Source organism: Oncorhynchus tshawytscha, linkage group LG01, assembly GCF_018296145.1.
Source record: "Oncorhynchus tshawytscha isolate Ot180627B linkage group LG01, Otsh_v2.0, whole genome shotgun sequence".
NCBI classification, from domain to species: Eukaryota; Metazoa; Chordata; class Actinopteri; order Salmoniformes; family Salmonidae; genus Oncorhynchus; species Oncorhynchus tshawytscha.
In genome coordinates this window covers 59002567-59019642 of record NC_056429.1, presented here as the reverse complement: position 1 = coordinate 59019642, position 17076 = coordinate 59002567, and the positions used below count along the sequence as shown (strand labels likewise).

The window sequence follows — 17076 nt, the reverse complement described above, 5'->3', positions numbered from 1 at the left end:
AATAACATTTCAACATAAGTTGTGTCCGGTTTATCATTATCTTGTGAGTGTGTGCTAGTCCATCCTTGCAGGATCTAAATGTTGCATCTTGTGTGTGTCAATAAATCACAAGAATATTACAGTTGAGTACATTACTTATTTCATATATTTTTCTGCTTGTTCATTATAGCCTGTCTGACTAATCCCTGGGAGTCTATCCAAAGGGACATCAGAGATTGAGGTCAAGTCCCTTGTTAACACTAGACTGATTAATGAACATGATTTGCCCATTTAACAGGTTTCCACCGATTCGTCGTGCGACTGAGAGGATGATTAGATAGGAGGTATTTCACGTGATACGCGAGTCTAATAAAGGTGACTCAGTCGAATTATCCATTGAAAATATGCCTTCCCGAAAACTGATTACTACTGTACTGCAGACTATAATATGTACCTCTACTCTCCTGTCTGTTAAACTACATAGGCACTGCCGTTTCCATTCCAGTCTTCTGTAGACAGCATCAGACACGGGTCAATTACAGTGGCTCCTGCATTGACAGGCATGCAGAAGCTGTGGGTAAAAAAAGACAAATGAACAATCCATTCCAACCTCTGAGTTTATTAGAGATGATACAGCGTTGGTCTTTGTTTTGTAGTTTTGGCAAAATAAACAGAAAACAAAACAGCAGCTCCTGTTACGACAGACACTCACAAGCAGAGAGACCTAGAACCTCTCTCTCTAGCTCATCCTCTTCTCTCTAACTTGCTCTCTTTCTACACAGCTCTAAACTGACTGGGTACCTACGTGAGAGTGAGGGAGAACGTGCATGGTTAAAGTGTGTGGGTTTCTCTGTAGACTTGTGGGGCCTATTAGACTGTTTGTTTATCAGAATGTACTCCAAAGGCCTCAGCTTTGGGGTAGTGGAATGCACAGTCTGTTGGAGCCGTGGCCTGTGATGCACTACATCCATCCTATGGCACACGTCTTTGTCCATAGCACTAGAGTTTGCTGTCTTGTTTAGTTCATGTCTATTCTGTCACATTTCCCACCCATCCCCCACCAACAATATACAACAGCTTTCAAATTTACAACATTTTACATTCATTCTTCTGAAGAAATGAGAAGTGTGTGTGTGAGCTTGTGACCACACGCATGTTGCCAGGTTTATTCATGCACTCCAGGGCCACAAGATATCAGTTCCTGTTAAAAAGGGGGGTAACATGACATTAGACCCCCCCATCCCCTCTCAGTCTGCCAGACCCTGGCGTCAGTCAGTCCAACCGGCTGCAGGCTGAGACAAGTCCTCTACTTTCTGGATGAAGATGATGACTGCGAGGGGAAAGAGGGAGGGTTGTTTCAGCAGTCCAACTCATTAACTCCCTTATTAGAGGCCATTATTCCCCTCCCGTGAGGATTGGTTTCTACAGTGGCATTTCAGGGTGGAGGAGTCCATTGTCCTGATATAGGGCTGTCCTCCCGCCTTCTCTCCTCTTCCACTCTCTGTAGTGACTGGTGTTGGGTGTGGGTAAACAGGGCCCTCTTACCCCGGGCCAGGCCAGGCAGGGCAGTGCTCCAGTCCCAGGCTGTGGCTGTGGTTCCGTAGGGAGGTCCAGTCTCAGCTCCAGCTGGAGCTCTGCAGCTCCTCTCTCAGCCAAGCGGGCAGGGGCTGGCCCAGCCGGTTCAGCAGCCTCAGCAGCTCCATGTTGTGCTCCCGGTAATGCTCCGTCAGGAAGGCACGCGACTGTAATGCACACAACAGAGAACAGTCAGCGAAGGACTATATGAGGCACTTGTTAAGACATATCTACATGTTAGGCAGAAGTCAAAATACAACATGGCCACTCTGAGAAACAAGCTGACAAGATGGAATAATGTGCAGTGTCTGACATTTTCCTTGAAAGATGGAGTAACTGTACCTCAGGAGTCATGTCAGAGTATTTCCTGCCTTTACTCTTGCCCAAACACTTGGGTCGTGCTCCTTCCACCCTCTGGCACCAGAACCCTTTACTTTCATCATACGTCAGAGCCTGGGTGTAGTTGAAGATGGGTGTGACCCCCAGGAACCTCTGGATACCCTCCATGACCAGGGCAGGGTTGGATCGCAGCTGGGACCCATCCACTATGTGGACCTGGAAACAGGAATCACACCTCTCACATACTGGATTCCACACAGGTAGTACTGCCATGATCAATCATGGAAAATACTGTGAAGCCATGTTTCTGAATGGATGCATTTGAATTGTTCACGGGGGTGTCTCCTGTAGTTTTCAGTATCTAGCTGTGCACATTTAGTATGTTTGTGTATTTCCAGTAATGTAATGTTACCTGGCTGGGCTGGTAGTGGTGTAACCAGCGCTCCAGGTGTGTAGCGTAGGCCCCAGGTTTAAGGCAGCGCCTCTGCAGGATGAGCAGCTCTCGGGGGGAGGCAGTCCTCGCTGTCACCACCTCCTGGAACGTGTGGTTAACGGTCATTGGGTCCTGGTGAGCCCGCTGGTGCTGCAGGGTCACACACAGGGGAAAGGTTAAAGTTCAGACATCTTGAGTTATCAAAGGTTATCAGAAGTCAAGACTTCAGAAGAATCCCGCATCAAGTGATTTTACAAGATAACTTTTGACAGACTTTGTACCTTTGGCCTCTTGAGAATAAATACATGCAAATAAACAGGTGAAGCTCAAAAACAGATGGCATTTCTTTTCTCTAGAGTGAGGCAGCCAGGAGTCCTTTCCATGTGGTCACTTAACGGTCTTGACAAATGGTCTGGGAACAGTTTATATTTCATGACCCTGATCACATTATGGCTGAGGAAGTTAAGAGTGTGACAGACCCACCTGGTACCAGGAGTAGGCACGGTCCGCTGGGTTGATGAGCACAGCCAGGATCTTGGCCCGGGACAGCAGGGCGGCCGCTCTCTTAGGGGCTACCTCCGTGTCAAAGTAGTTAGCACTTTTCTCAAACATGAAGTCTGTACTGACATTCGATGGGAAGGGGAAGAAGTCCATGTACCTGAAGAGAGGACGGGGGAGAGCAGTTACGGTTAGCGAGGGCCATAACAGAGCGTATGTCATTTGAATGTCATCCTGCGTCATGTCCCTTTCCACCTAATGGACCATACTGTTATACAATCTCACTGATATGGGAGAAATAGATACGTGAGAGCAATATGGAGGAAGACTACACTACAAGTAAGCAGGAAGGAACCACAGTGCCTTTGGAAGGTATTCAGACCTCTTGACCTTTTCCACATTTTGCTACGTTATTAAAAACAATCCTCAGCAATCTAAACACAATACCCATAATGACAAAGCGAAAACAGCTTTTATAAAATTTATAAAACAAATCGTTAAAAAACAGCTTATTTACATAAGTATTCAGACCCTCTATTTCTGAAACTATCCGCCGCCATTGTCGCAACCCCTATTACCAGCCTGTTCAACCTCTCTTTCATATTGTCTGAGATCCCCAAGGATTGGAAAGCTGCCGCAGTCATCCCCCTCTTCAAAGGGGGATACACCCTGGAGCCAAACTGTTACAGACCTATATCCATCCTGCACTGCCTATCTAAGGTCTTCGAAAGCCAAGTCAACAAACAGGTCACTGACCATCTCGAATCCTACCGTACCTTCTCCGCTGTGCAATCTGGTTTCCGAGCCGGTCACGGGTGCACCTCAGCCACGCTCAAGGTACTAAACGATATCATAACCGCCATCGATAAAAGACAGTACTGTGCAGCCGTCTTCATCGACCTTGCCAAGGCTTTCGACTCTGTCAATCACCGTATTCTTATCGGCAGACTCAGTAGCCTTGGTTTTTCTGATGACTGCCGTGCCTGGTTCACCAACTACTTTGCAGACAGAGTTCAGTGTGTCAAATCGGAGGGCATGCTGTCCGGTCCTCTGGCAGTCTCTATGGGGGTGCCACAGGGTTCAATTCTCGGGCCGACTCTTTTCTCTGTATATATCAATGATGTTGCTCTTGCTGCGGGCGATTCCCTGATCCACCTCTACGCAGACGACACCATTCTATATACTTCCGGCCCGTCCTTGGACACGGTGCTATCTAACCTCCAAACGAGCTTCAATGCCATACAACACTCCTTCCGTGGCCTCCAACTGCTCTTAAACGCTAGTAAAACCAAATGCATGCTTTTCAACCATTCGCTGCCTGCACCCTGACTAGCATCACCACCCTGGATGGTTCCGACCTTGAATATGTGGACATCTATAAGTACCTAGGTGTCTGGCTAGACTGTAAACTCTCCTTCCAGACTCATATCAAACATCTCCAATCGAAAATCAAATCTAGAGTCGGCTTTCTATTCCGCAACAAAGCCTCCTTCACCCACACCGCCAAACTTACCCTAGTAAAACTGACTATCCTTCCGATCCTCGACTTCGGCGATGTCATCTACAAAATAGCTTCCAACACTCTACTCAGCAAACTGGATGCAGTTTATCACAGTGCCATCCGTTTTGTCACTAAAGCACCTTATACCACCCACCACTGCGACCTGTATGCTCTAGTCGGCTGGCCCTCGCTACATATTCGTCGCCAGACCCACTGGCTCCAGGTCATCTACAAGTCCATGCTAGGTAAAGCTCCGCCTTATCTCAGTTCACTGGTCACGATGGCAACACCCACCCGTAGCAAGCGCTCCAGCAGGTGTATCTCACTGATCATCCCTAAAGCCAACACCTCATTTGGCCGCCTTTCGTTCCAGTTCTCTGCTGCCTGTGACTGGAACGAATTGCAAAAATCGCTGAAGTTGGATACTTATCTCCCTCACCAACTTCAAACATCTGCTATCTGAGCAGCTAACCGATCGCTGCAGCTGTACATAGTCTATCGGTAAATAGCCCACCCATTTTTACCTACCTCATCCCCATACTGTTTTTATTTATTTATTTTTCTGCTCTTTTGCACACCAATATCTCTACCTGTACATGACCGTCTGATCATTTCACTCCAGTGTTAATCTGCAAAATTGTAATTATTCGCCTACCTCCTCATGCCTTTTGCACACAATGTATATAGACTCTTTTTTTCTACTGTGTTATTGACTTGTTAATTGTTTACTCCATGTGTAACTCTGTGTTGTCTGTTCACACTGCTATGCTTTATCTTGGCCAGGTCACAGTTGCAAATGAGAACTTGTTCTCAACTAGCCTACCTGGTTAAATAAAGGTGAAATAAAAAATAAAATAAAATAAAAAAAGACCCTTTGCTATGACACTTGAAATTGAGCTCAGGAGCATCCTGTTTCCATTGATCATCGTTGAGATGTTTCTACAACTTGGAGTCCACCTGTGGTAAATTGAATTGATTGGACATGATTTGGAAAGGCACACACCTGTCTATATAAGGTCCCACAGTTGACAGTGCATTTCAGAGCAAAAACCAAACCATGAGGTGGAAGGAATTGTCCGTAGAGCTCCGAGACAGGATTGTGTCGAGGCGCGGTGGTGGCAACATCATGCTGTGGGGATGTTTTTCAGTGGCAGGGACTGGGAGACAAGTCAGGATCGAGGCAAAGATGAAACGGAGCAAAGTACAGAGATATCCTTGACGAAAACCTGCCCCATAGCGCTCAGGACCTCAGACTGGGGCAAAGGTTCACCTTCCAACAGGACAACGACCCTAAGCACACAGCCAAGACAACGCAGGAGTGGCTTTGGGACAAGTCTCAATGTCCTTGAGTGGCCCAGCCAGAGGCCAGGACTTGAACCCGATCTAACATCTCCGGAGTGACCTGAAAATAGCTGTGCAGCAACGCTCCCCATCCAACCTGACAGAGCTTCAGAGGATCTGCAGAGAACAATGGGAGAAATGCCGCAAATACAGGTATACCAAGCTTGTAGCGTCATATCAAGTAATTAATTATTATAATATTATTATTATTATTATATTATAAGTAATTATTGCCAAAGGTGCGTCAACAAAGTACTGCGTGAAGGGTCTGAATACTTACGTAAATGTGATATCATTTTTAATACATTTGCAAAAATTTCAAAAAAACTATTTTGGTTTGTCATTATCGGGTATTGTGTATAGATTGATGAGGGAAAAAAAGCTATTTAATACATTTTAGAATAAGGTTGTAACCTAACAAAATGTGGAAATAGTCAATGGGTCTGAATACTTTCCGAAGGTGCTACCATATGGATATAGGCTCTTAGATCAGTTCAGACAAAAGAAGGCTACAGGCTTCATTAGTGTTTAAATCTCAGAGTGGGCAGCAAAGTCGGCTTACCAGTCAATGCCGTTGTTGTAGTTGGGGCCGCTAAAGAACTGGATCTCCTCAAAGGTGACAAGACTGGGGAAGCTACTGGTGATGGCAGGGTGGAGGCTCAGGAACGAGTGCAGGGCTGTGGTGCCTGAAAGAACACAGATGAATATACACTCTTTAAAATAAATGTTTTTACCCCCTTTTCTCCACAATTTCATGGTATCCAATTGTTAGTAGCTACTATCTTGTCTCATCACTACAACTCCCGTACGGGCTCGGGAGAGACTAAATCAAATCAAATCAAATCAAATCTGGTCGAAAGCCATGCGTCCTCTGAAACACAACCCAACAAAGCCGCACTGCTTCTTAACACAGCACGCATCCAACCCGGAAGCCAGCCGCACCAATGTGTCGTAGAAAAACACCATGCCCCAGGCAACCGGTTTAGCGCGCACTGCGTCCAGCCCGCCACAGGTGTCGCTAGTGCGCAATGAGACTAGGATATGCCTACCGGCCAAACCCTACCTAACCCAGACGACGCTAGGCCAATTGTGCGTCGCCCCATGGACCTCCCGATCAAGGCCGGCTGCGACAGAGCCTGGGCTCGAACCCAGAGTCTCTGCGATGCAGTGCCCTAGACCACTGCGCCACCCGGGAGGCCCATGAATATACACTTTGACTGAAACTCGCCACCACAAATGCCATCACGCAATCCATTTTGCCCAAGAGAGTATGTGGCGAGCGAGAGAGTGTAGCTGTCTTCAGAAAATGGTTGGCTGCAGGGTCTCACCTGTTTTCTGTGGGCCTATGACCAGGAACCTCGGTAGTCTATCGCAGGTCTTTTCTTTCGACCAGATGTCTTTATGTCTCTTGTCATGACATGGGTTCTGAGGACAGATAAAGAGGGGTTACAGTCTCCAATGCATAGCTTATCATTGAGTCATTTTATTGAAAAATGTAATTAAATTATGGGCCAAACATAATAACAATAACCTCAATAAACAGTACATATCTAAAATAGGAAACAGTAACTAACAACAAATGGATTATCACATCTGTAATAATAATTGATCATTGCAGTCCCCTAACCTGCCAGAGGGGGTCTCTCTCCTCGGGGAAGATCTGGAAGTATTTGTCAGCCAGCTGCATGGGGGGGAGTGTCTGCAGCCGCAAGTTGGTCCAACACTGAACAAACTTCACCAGGGACTCAAAGGTGTACAGGCCCAGCCGGTCATTTCCGTAGTTAGACAGGTGGGTCATGAAAATGCTGATCTGGAGGGGGACAGAGGAGTCAGAGGACTATACCAACAGGTGAGTAGGGAAGTGAGACCTTTCACTGTTTGTCTACGCATCTTAAATGCACACTAGGCAAAATCCCACTCGTGAAACTAAAATTGTAGCACAGACTGACATCAATTAATGATTTACACAAAAGTCAAAGTTACAGGTCATTTTCCCAAGCTAGGACTTTTCCAGATGGAAGTTTCTCAAGTCATATAGAGGTAGCAGCTCCAGTAAGGAGAGACAGAGTATCTTGAGAGTGAACTAAACTTACAGGGTTGAGGAGGACGGTGAGGAACAGCTCTCCTCCCCTGATGCTCTTGTCCAGCTCTTTGGAGCCTCCTGGGTACTCGTTATAAAAGATGGTGTGAGTGAAGAGGCCACATGTCTGTCTGGGTAACACCTGCAGTGACAGAGGGAAATTGTCAAAAATAGTGTAGGAACAGAAATAACCAACTCTCTTTTTTCTAAACACGTAATGAATGAATAGGGCCTTAGTACATTTGCATAAACTCTAAGCCCTTAATAAGAGCTCTCACTAAGCACTGAGGGGAAATCTTAACTTCTGTTTTAAGTCACATTTTCACTTAGTTATGCACTGATGTCAAATGGGAGATCAAGTGAAAATTCAACTTAAAGTTTAAGACTCACCCCTGAATGATTTACTATATCTAGCTGCAATTAAAGGAGAAGTTTACCTCAAATCCAAAAGTTCCCAAGTGATTCCATACCCTCTCTCCCTGCAGTCTAGAACGGGAAAGCTGCAAAAACAGGTCAGGTGACTCACAATGTATCTTTGTGCACTGCTAGCTCTGCTCTGTTGTCAGTCACCTAGCGATTGAGAAATCTGCGAATTGTGGACAAATTCTTTGTTTTATTGAAAGAATATGTCCGAATGAGCTATATAAACAAATATATATCAAAAGTGCTATTAGGTTTGAGTCAGGAAACATGTATGCATGTATGTACAGTTGGTCAGGGAGAGGTTGAAAATGTGAAGACACTTGCCAGTTGGTCCGCACATGCATTGAGTACACATCCTGGTAATCCATCTAGCCCCACGGCTTTGTGAATGTTGACCTGTTTAAAAAGTCTTGCTCACATCAGTTGTCCGGAACAGCTAGTGCTCTCATGCATGCTTCAGTGTTGCATGCTTCAGTGTTGCTTGCCTCGAAGCGAGCTTAAAAGGCATTTAGCTCGTCTGGTAGGCTTTTTTCAATGGGCAGCTCGCGACTGGATTTCCATTTGTAGTCCGTAATAGTTTGCAACCCCTGCCATGTCCGACGAGCGTCAGAGCCGGTGTAGTAGGATTCAATCTTAGAATTGAAGCTTTGCCTGTTTGTTGGTTAGTTTTTAGGCATAACGGGATTTCTTATAAGCGTCTGGATTAGTGTCAGGCTCCTTGAAATCGGCAGCTCTAGCCTTTAGCTTGGTGCAGATGTTGCCTGTAATCCATGGCTTCTGGTTGGGATATGTAAGTATGGTCACTGTGGGGACGATGTCGTTGCTGTTATTGATGAAGCCAATGACTGAGGTGGTATACTCCTCAATGCCATTGAATGAATCCCGAACATATTCCAGTCTGTGTTAGGAAAACAGTCTTGGAGCGTAGCCTCTGCGTCATCTGACCATTTCCTTATTGAGCGAGTCCCTGGTACTTCCTGCAATAGTTTTTGCTTGTAAGCAGGAATCAGGAGGATAAACTATGGTCAGATTTGCCAAATGGAGGGCGAGAGAGAGCATTGTATGCATCTGTGTGTGGAGTAAATGTAGTCTAGAGTTTTTTTCCCTTCTTCTTCTTTGGCACCCTTCCCCAGATCTGTGCCTCAATACAATCTAGTCTCGGAGCTCTACGGACAATTCCTTCGACCTTATGGCTTGGTTTTTGCTCTGAAATGCACCGTCAACTGTGGGACCTTATATAGAAAGGTGTGTGCCTCTCCAAATCATGTCCAATCAATTGAATTTACCACAGGTGGACTCCAATCAAGTTGTAGAAACATCTCAAGGATGATCAATGGAAACAGGATGCATCTGAGCTCAATTCTGAGTCTCAAAGCAAAAGGTCTGAATACTTATGTAAATAAGGCATCTGTTTTTTATATTTAATACATTTGAAAAACAATTCTAAAAACAGTTTTTGCTTTGTCATTATTGGGTATTGTGTGTAGATTGATGAGGGAACAAAAATATTTAATACATTTTAAAATAAGGCTGGAAAAAGGGAAGGGGTCTGAATGCACTGTACTCAGCGTATGTATGAATTGTTTACAATTTTGATTTCTTTAAAACAATGTAATTGTTGGAGTTCAGGTGTTTGACGACTGATGAGTGACTAGGTGCATTCTATTTTTATTTTTATACATTTTTTATTTTACCCCCTTTTTCTCCCCAATTTTGATCTTGTCTCATTGCTGCAACTCCCCAACGTGCTCGGGAGTCAAAGGTCGAGTCATGCGTCCTCCGAAACATGACGCGCCAAACCACGCTTCTTAACACCCGCCCGCTTAACCTGGAAGCCAGCCGCACCAATGTGTCGGAGGAAAAACTGTTCAACTGACGACCGGGGATCAGCCTGCAGGCGCCCGCCACAAGGAGTCACTAGAGCGCGATGAGCCAAGTAAAGTCCCCCGGCCAAATTGTGCACCACCCTATGGGACTCCCGATCAAGGCCAGTTGTGATACAGCCCGGGATCAAACTCGGGTCTGTAGTGATGCCTCTAGCACTGCGATGCAGTGCTTTCGACCACTGCGCCACTCGGGAGGCACGCCTCTACTTCTAGTTCACCGCTTCTAATAATAACATACAGCAATAGTCATGAATTGGATTGATTTTGCACTCCTGCAAGTGCTCAAAGTTCTTAAATGACAAGGGGAAATGCACCTCATCTAATCCATTAACCAGTAGCCTCCATTAGTTCCTACCCCATACTGTGTATTGTGGTTATGATGTGTCTGTGCATTGACGTGTGTGTTCTGTGTCCTGTGTCTCCTTTCTCTGCAGCCAGTGCATCAATCAAGCACCAGCATGACATTGTGCACAGGGACCTCAGGGTGAGTCATCTATCACCATGGCAACGCAACACCTGGTGGGGCTGAGCCATCATGCCCCCACCCCCAAATCCCTCCCATTGGCAACCCTACCGACGCATATGCACACATGTGTGTATATGAAAGCCAATGAAAACGTAAACACGATTCCACACACACACGTAAGCAAATAAAAACATTTAATTCTTTGGACGTCAGAGAGTTGCTGGTGGAAGAAAAAAAAACAGACCCTTTCAATCTAGTCAGACTGGAATTAAAAGTAGAGGCACTGAGCCAGACCGTGTTTAGAATTTCTAATTCCTTATATTAAGCAAACCAGACAGCCTAATAATTTTATTTTTTATATTTATGGATAGCCATACTCACCATTAACTTACAAACAAAGCATTTGTGTTAAGTGAGTCCACAAGATCAGAGGTAGTAGAGATGAACACAGATGTTCTCTTGATAAGTGTGTGAATTTGACAATTTTCCTGTCCTGCTAAGCATTCAAAATGTAAAAAAATGTAAGTACTTTAGGGTGTCAGGTAAAATGTATAGAGTAAAAAGTACATTATTTTTATTAGGAATGTGGAATGTGTCAAAAATATAAATAGTCAAGTACAGATAGCAAAAAAACCCAACCTTAAATAGTACTTTAAAGTATTTTTACTTGCAGTTGAAGTCGAAAGTTTAAATACACTTAGTTTGGAGACATTACAACACATTTTTCAACCACTCCACAAATGTATTGTTAACAAACTATAGTTTTGGCAAGTCAGTTAGGACATCTACTATGTGCATTACACAAGTAATTTTTCCAACAATTGTTTACAGACAGATTATTTCACTTCTAATTCACTGTATCACAATTCCAGTGGGTCAGAAGTTTACATAAACTAAGTTGACTGTGCATTTAAACAGCTTGGAAAATTCCATAAATTGATGTCATGGTTTTAGAAGCTTCTGATAGGCTAATTGGCATAATTTGAGTCAATTGGAGGTGTACTTGTGGATGTATTTCAAGGCCTACCTTCAAACTCTCTGCCTCTTTGCTTGACAACATGGGAAAAATCAAAAGAAATCAGCCAAGACCTCAGAAAAAAATGGTAGACCTCCACAAGTGTGGTTCATCCTTGGGAGCAATTTCCAAACGCCTGAAAGTACCATGTTCATCTATACAAACAATAGCACGCAGGTATAAACACCGTGGGACCACGCAGCCATCATACCGCTCAGGAAGGAGACGTGTCCTATCTCCTAGAGATGAACGTACTTTGGTGCAAAAAGTGCAAATCAATCCCAGAACAACAGCAAAGGATCTTGTGAAGATGCTGGAGGAAACAGGCACATAAGTATCTATATCGACATTACCTGAAAGGCCGCTCAGCAAGGAAGAAGCCACTGCTCCAAAACCGTCATAAAAAAGCCAGACTATGGTTTGCAACTGCACATGGGGACAAACTCGTACTTTTTGGAGAAATGTCCTCTGGTCTGATGAAACAAAAATAGAACAGTTTGGCCATAATGACCGTCATTATATTTGTAGGAAAAAGGGGGAGGCTTGCAAGCCGAAGAACACCATCCCAACCGTGAAGCGCGGGGGTGGCAGCATCATGTTGTGGGTGTGCTTTGCTGCAGGAGGGACTGGTGCACTTCACAAAATAGATGGCATCATGAGGTAGGAAAATTATGTGGATATATTCAAGCAAAATCACAAGACATCAGTCAGGAAGTTAAAGCTTGGTCGCAAATGGGTCGTCCAAATTGACAATGACCCCAACCATACTTCCAAAGTTGTGGCAAAATGGCTTAAGGACAAAAGTCAAGGTATTGGAGTGGCCATTACAAAGCCCTGACCTCAATCCTATAGAAAATTTGTGGGCAGAACTGAAAAAGCATGTGCGAGCAAGGAGGCCTACAAACCTGACTCAGTTACACCAGCTCTGTCAGGAGGAATGGGCCAAAATCCACCCAACTTAATGTGGGAAGCTTGTGAAAGGCTACTCGAAACGTTTGACCCAAGTTAAACAATTTAAAGGCAATGCTACCAAATAGTAATTGAGTGTATGTACATTTCTGACGCACTGGGAATGTGATGAAAGAAATAAAAGCTGAAATAAATTACTCTACTATTATTCTGACATTTCACATTCTTAAAATAAAGTGGTGATCCTAACTGACCTAAGACAGGGAATTTTTACTAGGATTAAATGTCAGATAATGTGAAAATCTGAGCTTAAATATGTTTGTCTCAGGTGTATGTACTAGAGGTCGACCGATTAATCGGAATGGTCGATTAATTAGGGCCGATTTCAAGTTTTCGTAACACTCGGAAATTTCTATTTTTGGGCGCCGATTTTTGAAGTTATTATAATTTTTTTACACCTTTATTGAATCTTTATTTAACTAGGCAAGTCAGTTAAGAACACATTCTTATTTTCAATGACTGCCTAGGAACGTGGGTTAACTGCCTTGTTCAGTAGGTTAACTGCCTCATTCAGGGGCAGAAAGACAGATTTTCACCTTGTCAGCTCGGGGGATGCAATCTTGCAACCTTACAGTTAACTAGTCCAACGCAATAACGACCTGCCTCTCTCTTGTTGCACTCCACAAGGAGACTGACCGCCTGTTACGCAAAGGCAAGAAGCCAAGGTAAGTTGCTAGCTAGCATTAAACTTATCTTATAAAAAAACAATCAATCATAATCACTAGTTAACTACACATGGTTGATATTACTAGATATTATCTAGCGTGTCCTGTGTTGCATACAATCTGACTGAGCGGTGGTAGGCAGAAGCAGGCGCGTAAACATGAATTCAAACAGCACTTTCATGTGTTTTGCCAGCAGCTATTCGTTGTGCGTCAAGCATTGCGCTGTTTATGACTTCAAACCTATCAACTCCCGAGATGAGGCTGGTGTGACCGAAGTGAAATGGCTGGCTAGTTAGCGCTTGCTAATAGCGTTTCAAACTTCACTCGCTCTGAGCCTTGGGGTGGTTGTTTCCCTTGCTCTGCATGGGTAACGCTGCTTCGATGTGGTGGCTGTTTTCATTGTGTTGCTGGTTCGAGCCCAGGGAGGAGCGAGGAGAGGGACGGCTATACTGTTACACTGGCAATACTAAAGTGCCTACAAGAACATCCAATAGTCAAAGGTTAATGAAATACAAATGGTATAGAGGGAAATAGTCCTATTATAACTTCAACCTAAAACTTCCTACCTGGGAATATTGAAGACTCATGTTAAAAGGAACCACCAGCTTTCATATGTTCTCATGTTCTGAACAAGGAACTGAAAAGTTAGCTTTCTTACATAGCACATATTTCACTTTTACATTCTTCTCCAACACTTTGTTTTTGCATTATTTAAACAAAATTGAACATATTTCATTATCTACTTGAGGCTATGGATTTTATTGATGTATTACATTAAGTTAAAATTAGTGTTCATTCAGTGTTGTTGTAATTGTCATTATTACAAAGTACATTTATTTTTCATTTTAAAATCGGCCGATTAAATCGGTATCGGCATTTTTTTGGTCCTCCAATAATCGGTATCTAAAAATCATACTCGGTCGACCTCTAGTATGTACACTTCCGACTTCAACTGAAAGTCCTTTACACCACTACACCATGATGTCTAATTTGATGCTAATTAGCATTTTCGAATCTACTGAGTAAATAGCGACGAATATATTGATCAAAGAAAGTCACCTTGTCGAGAGAGATTTACACGGTTATCAAAACGTCACACCAGGGAAAGCCTATATGAAACAGAGACCTTTTTTGAAGGGGTTCTAAAATCCCATATGGGAAAAATTTATGGTGAAAAAACGATTGGAACCATTTTCGTGTTTGACAGCTAGGTTTTATGGGTATTATGACACCTACACTGTGGGGCTCTATAGGCTACATGTCTTACTGTTGATGTTTGATGGCAGACGAATACCCATGGAACAGTGGCGGTCGATGCCATTTAAAATGAGGGAGAACGATGATTTATTTATGAGCATGGCCTTATTTCTATTACAGTATATTGGATGGCTCATTCCTTTTCCATTCACCCAGCTCAATGCAACATGGATAGATTTAGGCTACTCACTACATGATACTCAAATTAGTTAGCTAGCTAGCTAGCTAGTTAGCTCTCCCTCTCTAGCTCTCTTACCTAATTTTTGAATACATTTATTTGGGAGAGAAGTGAAGACAGAAGCCTAGCGTTAGAGATTAGTTATATGAAGTAAACATCAACCTACAGACGTCAGAAGACTAAATACTTGTGAGTGATGAAGAAAACTACTGTAGGGGCGCCGATGGTGTCGCCAAACCATATTTATTTGAGCCCGAATACTGTGATGAAGAATTCAGGCAAATTGAGCTTCAGATGGCTGGCCTGGCTATAGCCACAGCATCAGGACCACAGCTCCAGCCCATCCCTAGGATGAACACAGATTGGTGGTGTAGTTGTGGTAACTGTGCGCCAATGCAGACTCATGAAGAATGCGTATGCTGCAGGGAATTTGATTAAATTACCAACTTATTGATGAAGAGCAGCTAGTTTCCTTTCGTGACAAATGGGATTTTGCTGCTCACATCAACTCTGGTGTCCTGGAATTTTTTTCCATATCCCAAAAAGAAAATGGAGACACAACCCAGTTCCAGTTGGATCAAACGTGTAAGTAGCTGAACTTTACTTTATTGAATAATCACTTATCAGAAACCTCTATGAGCTGGACCGTTGTGAGTTTATGTTTTTACATTAGCCAAACACACATTATCACAATGTTTTGGCATATTTTATTTGAGTAGGATATAGGACATACAGCCCTACACATTGAACTTGAAATAACAGCTAAATCTAAGAACGGCAAAGAAGAACCTGTTTTCATATTGTAAAAAAAGTTTTATGTTGTAAGTGCATGGCTGCTGCTCCAGATTCTCAAATCCACTTTGCCCTTCGATCTATAATTGTAATTCGATACAGTTCAGACTGGTCTCATACAACATCGTTTTTGAGTGGGTCTTCTGCGATGAGACACTGGCTCCAGAAGTCCGGATTCCTCTCCCATGCTGTGTGGTAAATGCCATCAGAGTTAAATATCCTTGTGAATCGTCAAAATTACAGGTATGTACTGCTCTCAGCCTGTGATGTGTGTTGTGTCAGGTTAGGTACTGTGAACTGCATAAATAAAGAATATCCATGCAAATGGACCAATAAAGCAACTATTGTTGTTTATATAATATATTTGTCACAAAAAATGTAATACCAAACATTCAAGCATATTTTTTCCCCCGCTCAACCCCCCTAGCATAACTTATATATTGCTAGACATAATTTCTTCAAAAGTGTGATGTAAGTGTGTGATACATATTAAAATAAAAATATGTCAAGTCAATTGGGTTTATCCACTCATTCAAGTTCTTCAAATACTTGTGCCAGTTGTTCGGAGTATTCAGACCCCTTCCCCTTTTCCACATTTTGTTACATTAGTCTTACTCTAAAATTGATTAAATATTTTTTTCCCTTGTCAATGTACACACAATACCCAATAATGACAAAGCGAAAACATGTTTAGACATTTTTGCAAATTAAAAAAAGAAGAGAAAAAAAGGAAGTATTCTGAACCTTTGCTATGAGACTCAGAATTGAGCTCAAGTGCATCCTGTATCCATTGATCGTCCTTGAGATGTTTTTCAACCTGATTGGAGTCCACCTGTGGTAAATTCAATTGCTTGGACATCATTTGGAAAGACACACACCTGTCTATATAAAAGGTCCCACAGCTGACAGTGCAGGTCAGAGCAAAAGCCAAGCCATGAGGTCAAAGGAATTGTCCGTAGAGCTCAGAGACAAGATTGTGTTGAGGCACAGATCTGGGGAAGGGTACCGAAAAATGTCTGCAGCATTGAAGGTCCCCAAGAACACAGTGGCCTCCATCATTCTTAAACAGAAGAAGTTTGGAACAACCAAGACTCTTCCTAGAGCTGGCCGCCTGGCCAAACTGAGCAATCGGGGGAGAAGTGCCTTGGTCAGGGAGGTGACCAAGAACCCGATGGTCACTCTGACAGAGCTCCAGAATTCCTCTGTGGAGAAGGTAGAACCTTTCCAGAAGGACAACCATCTCTGCTGCACTCCATCAATGATGTTTTTATAGTAGAGTGGCCAGACGGAAGCCACTCCTCAATAAAAGGCACATGACAGCCCGCTTGGAGTTTGCCAGAAGGCACCTAAAGGATTGTCAGACCATGAGAAACAAGATTCTCTGATCAAATGAAACCAATACTTAACTCTTTGGCTTGAATGCCATGTCACATCTGGAGGAAACTTGGCACCCTCCCTACGGTGAAGCATGATGGTGGCAGCATGTTTTTCTGCAGCAGGGACTGGGAGACCAGTCAGGATTGAGGGAAAGATGAACAGAGCAAAGTAAAGAAAGATCCTTGATGAATACCTGCTCCAGAGTGCTCAGGATCTCAGACTGGGGTGAAGGTTCACCTTCCAAACACTGCACACAGCCAAGACAATGCAGGAGTGGCTTCGGGACAGGTCTCTGAATGTCC

At 43.6% G+C, this 17076-nt stretch overlaps 1 protein-coding gene across 7 annotated transcripts in view; it reads right to left on the bottom strand.

Annotated features, from left to right (window-relative positions):
• Positions 1–578: 578 nt before the first annotated feature.
• LOC112254357 (bifunctional heparan sulfate N-deacetylase/N-sulfotransferase 2) overlaps positions 579–17076 on the bottom strand; it is a 191991-nt gene continuing 175493 nt past the window's right edge. For 6 of the 7 annotated variants that reach the window (XM_024426858.2, XM_024426849.2, XM_024426888.2 and 3 more), the window contains 9 exons: positions 8184–8246; positions 7760–7888; positions 7294–7476; positions 6995–7091; positions 6229–6352; positions 2810–2984; positions 2306–2476; positions 1897–2109; positions 579–1721 (listed from right to left, as the gene is read on the bottom strand). In XM_024426858.2, the coding sequence (XP_024282626.1) occupies positions 1596–1721; positions 1897–2109; positions 2306–2476; positions 2810–2984; positions 6229–6352; positions 6995–7091; positions 7294–7476; positions 7760–7888; positions 8184–8246 (1281 nt within the window). In that variant the 3' untranslated portion in view covers positions 579–1595. The remainder of the gene's footprint in view (positions 1722–1896; positions 2110–2305; positions 2477–2809; positions 2985–6228; positions 6353–6994; positions 7092–7293; positions 7477–7759; positions 7889–8183; positions 8247–17076) is intronic. The other variant, XM_024426907.2, reaches the window with a different exon arrangement.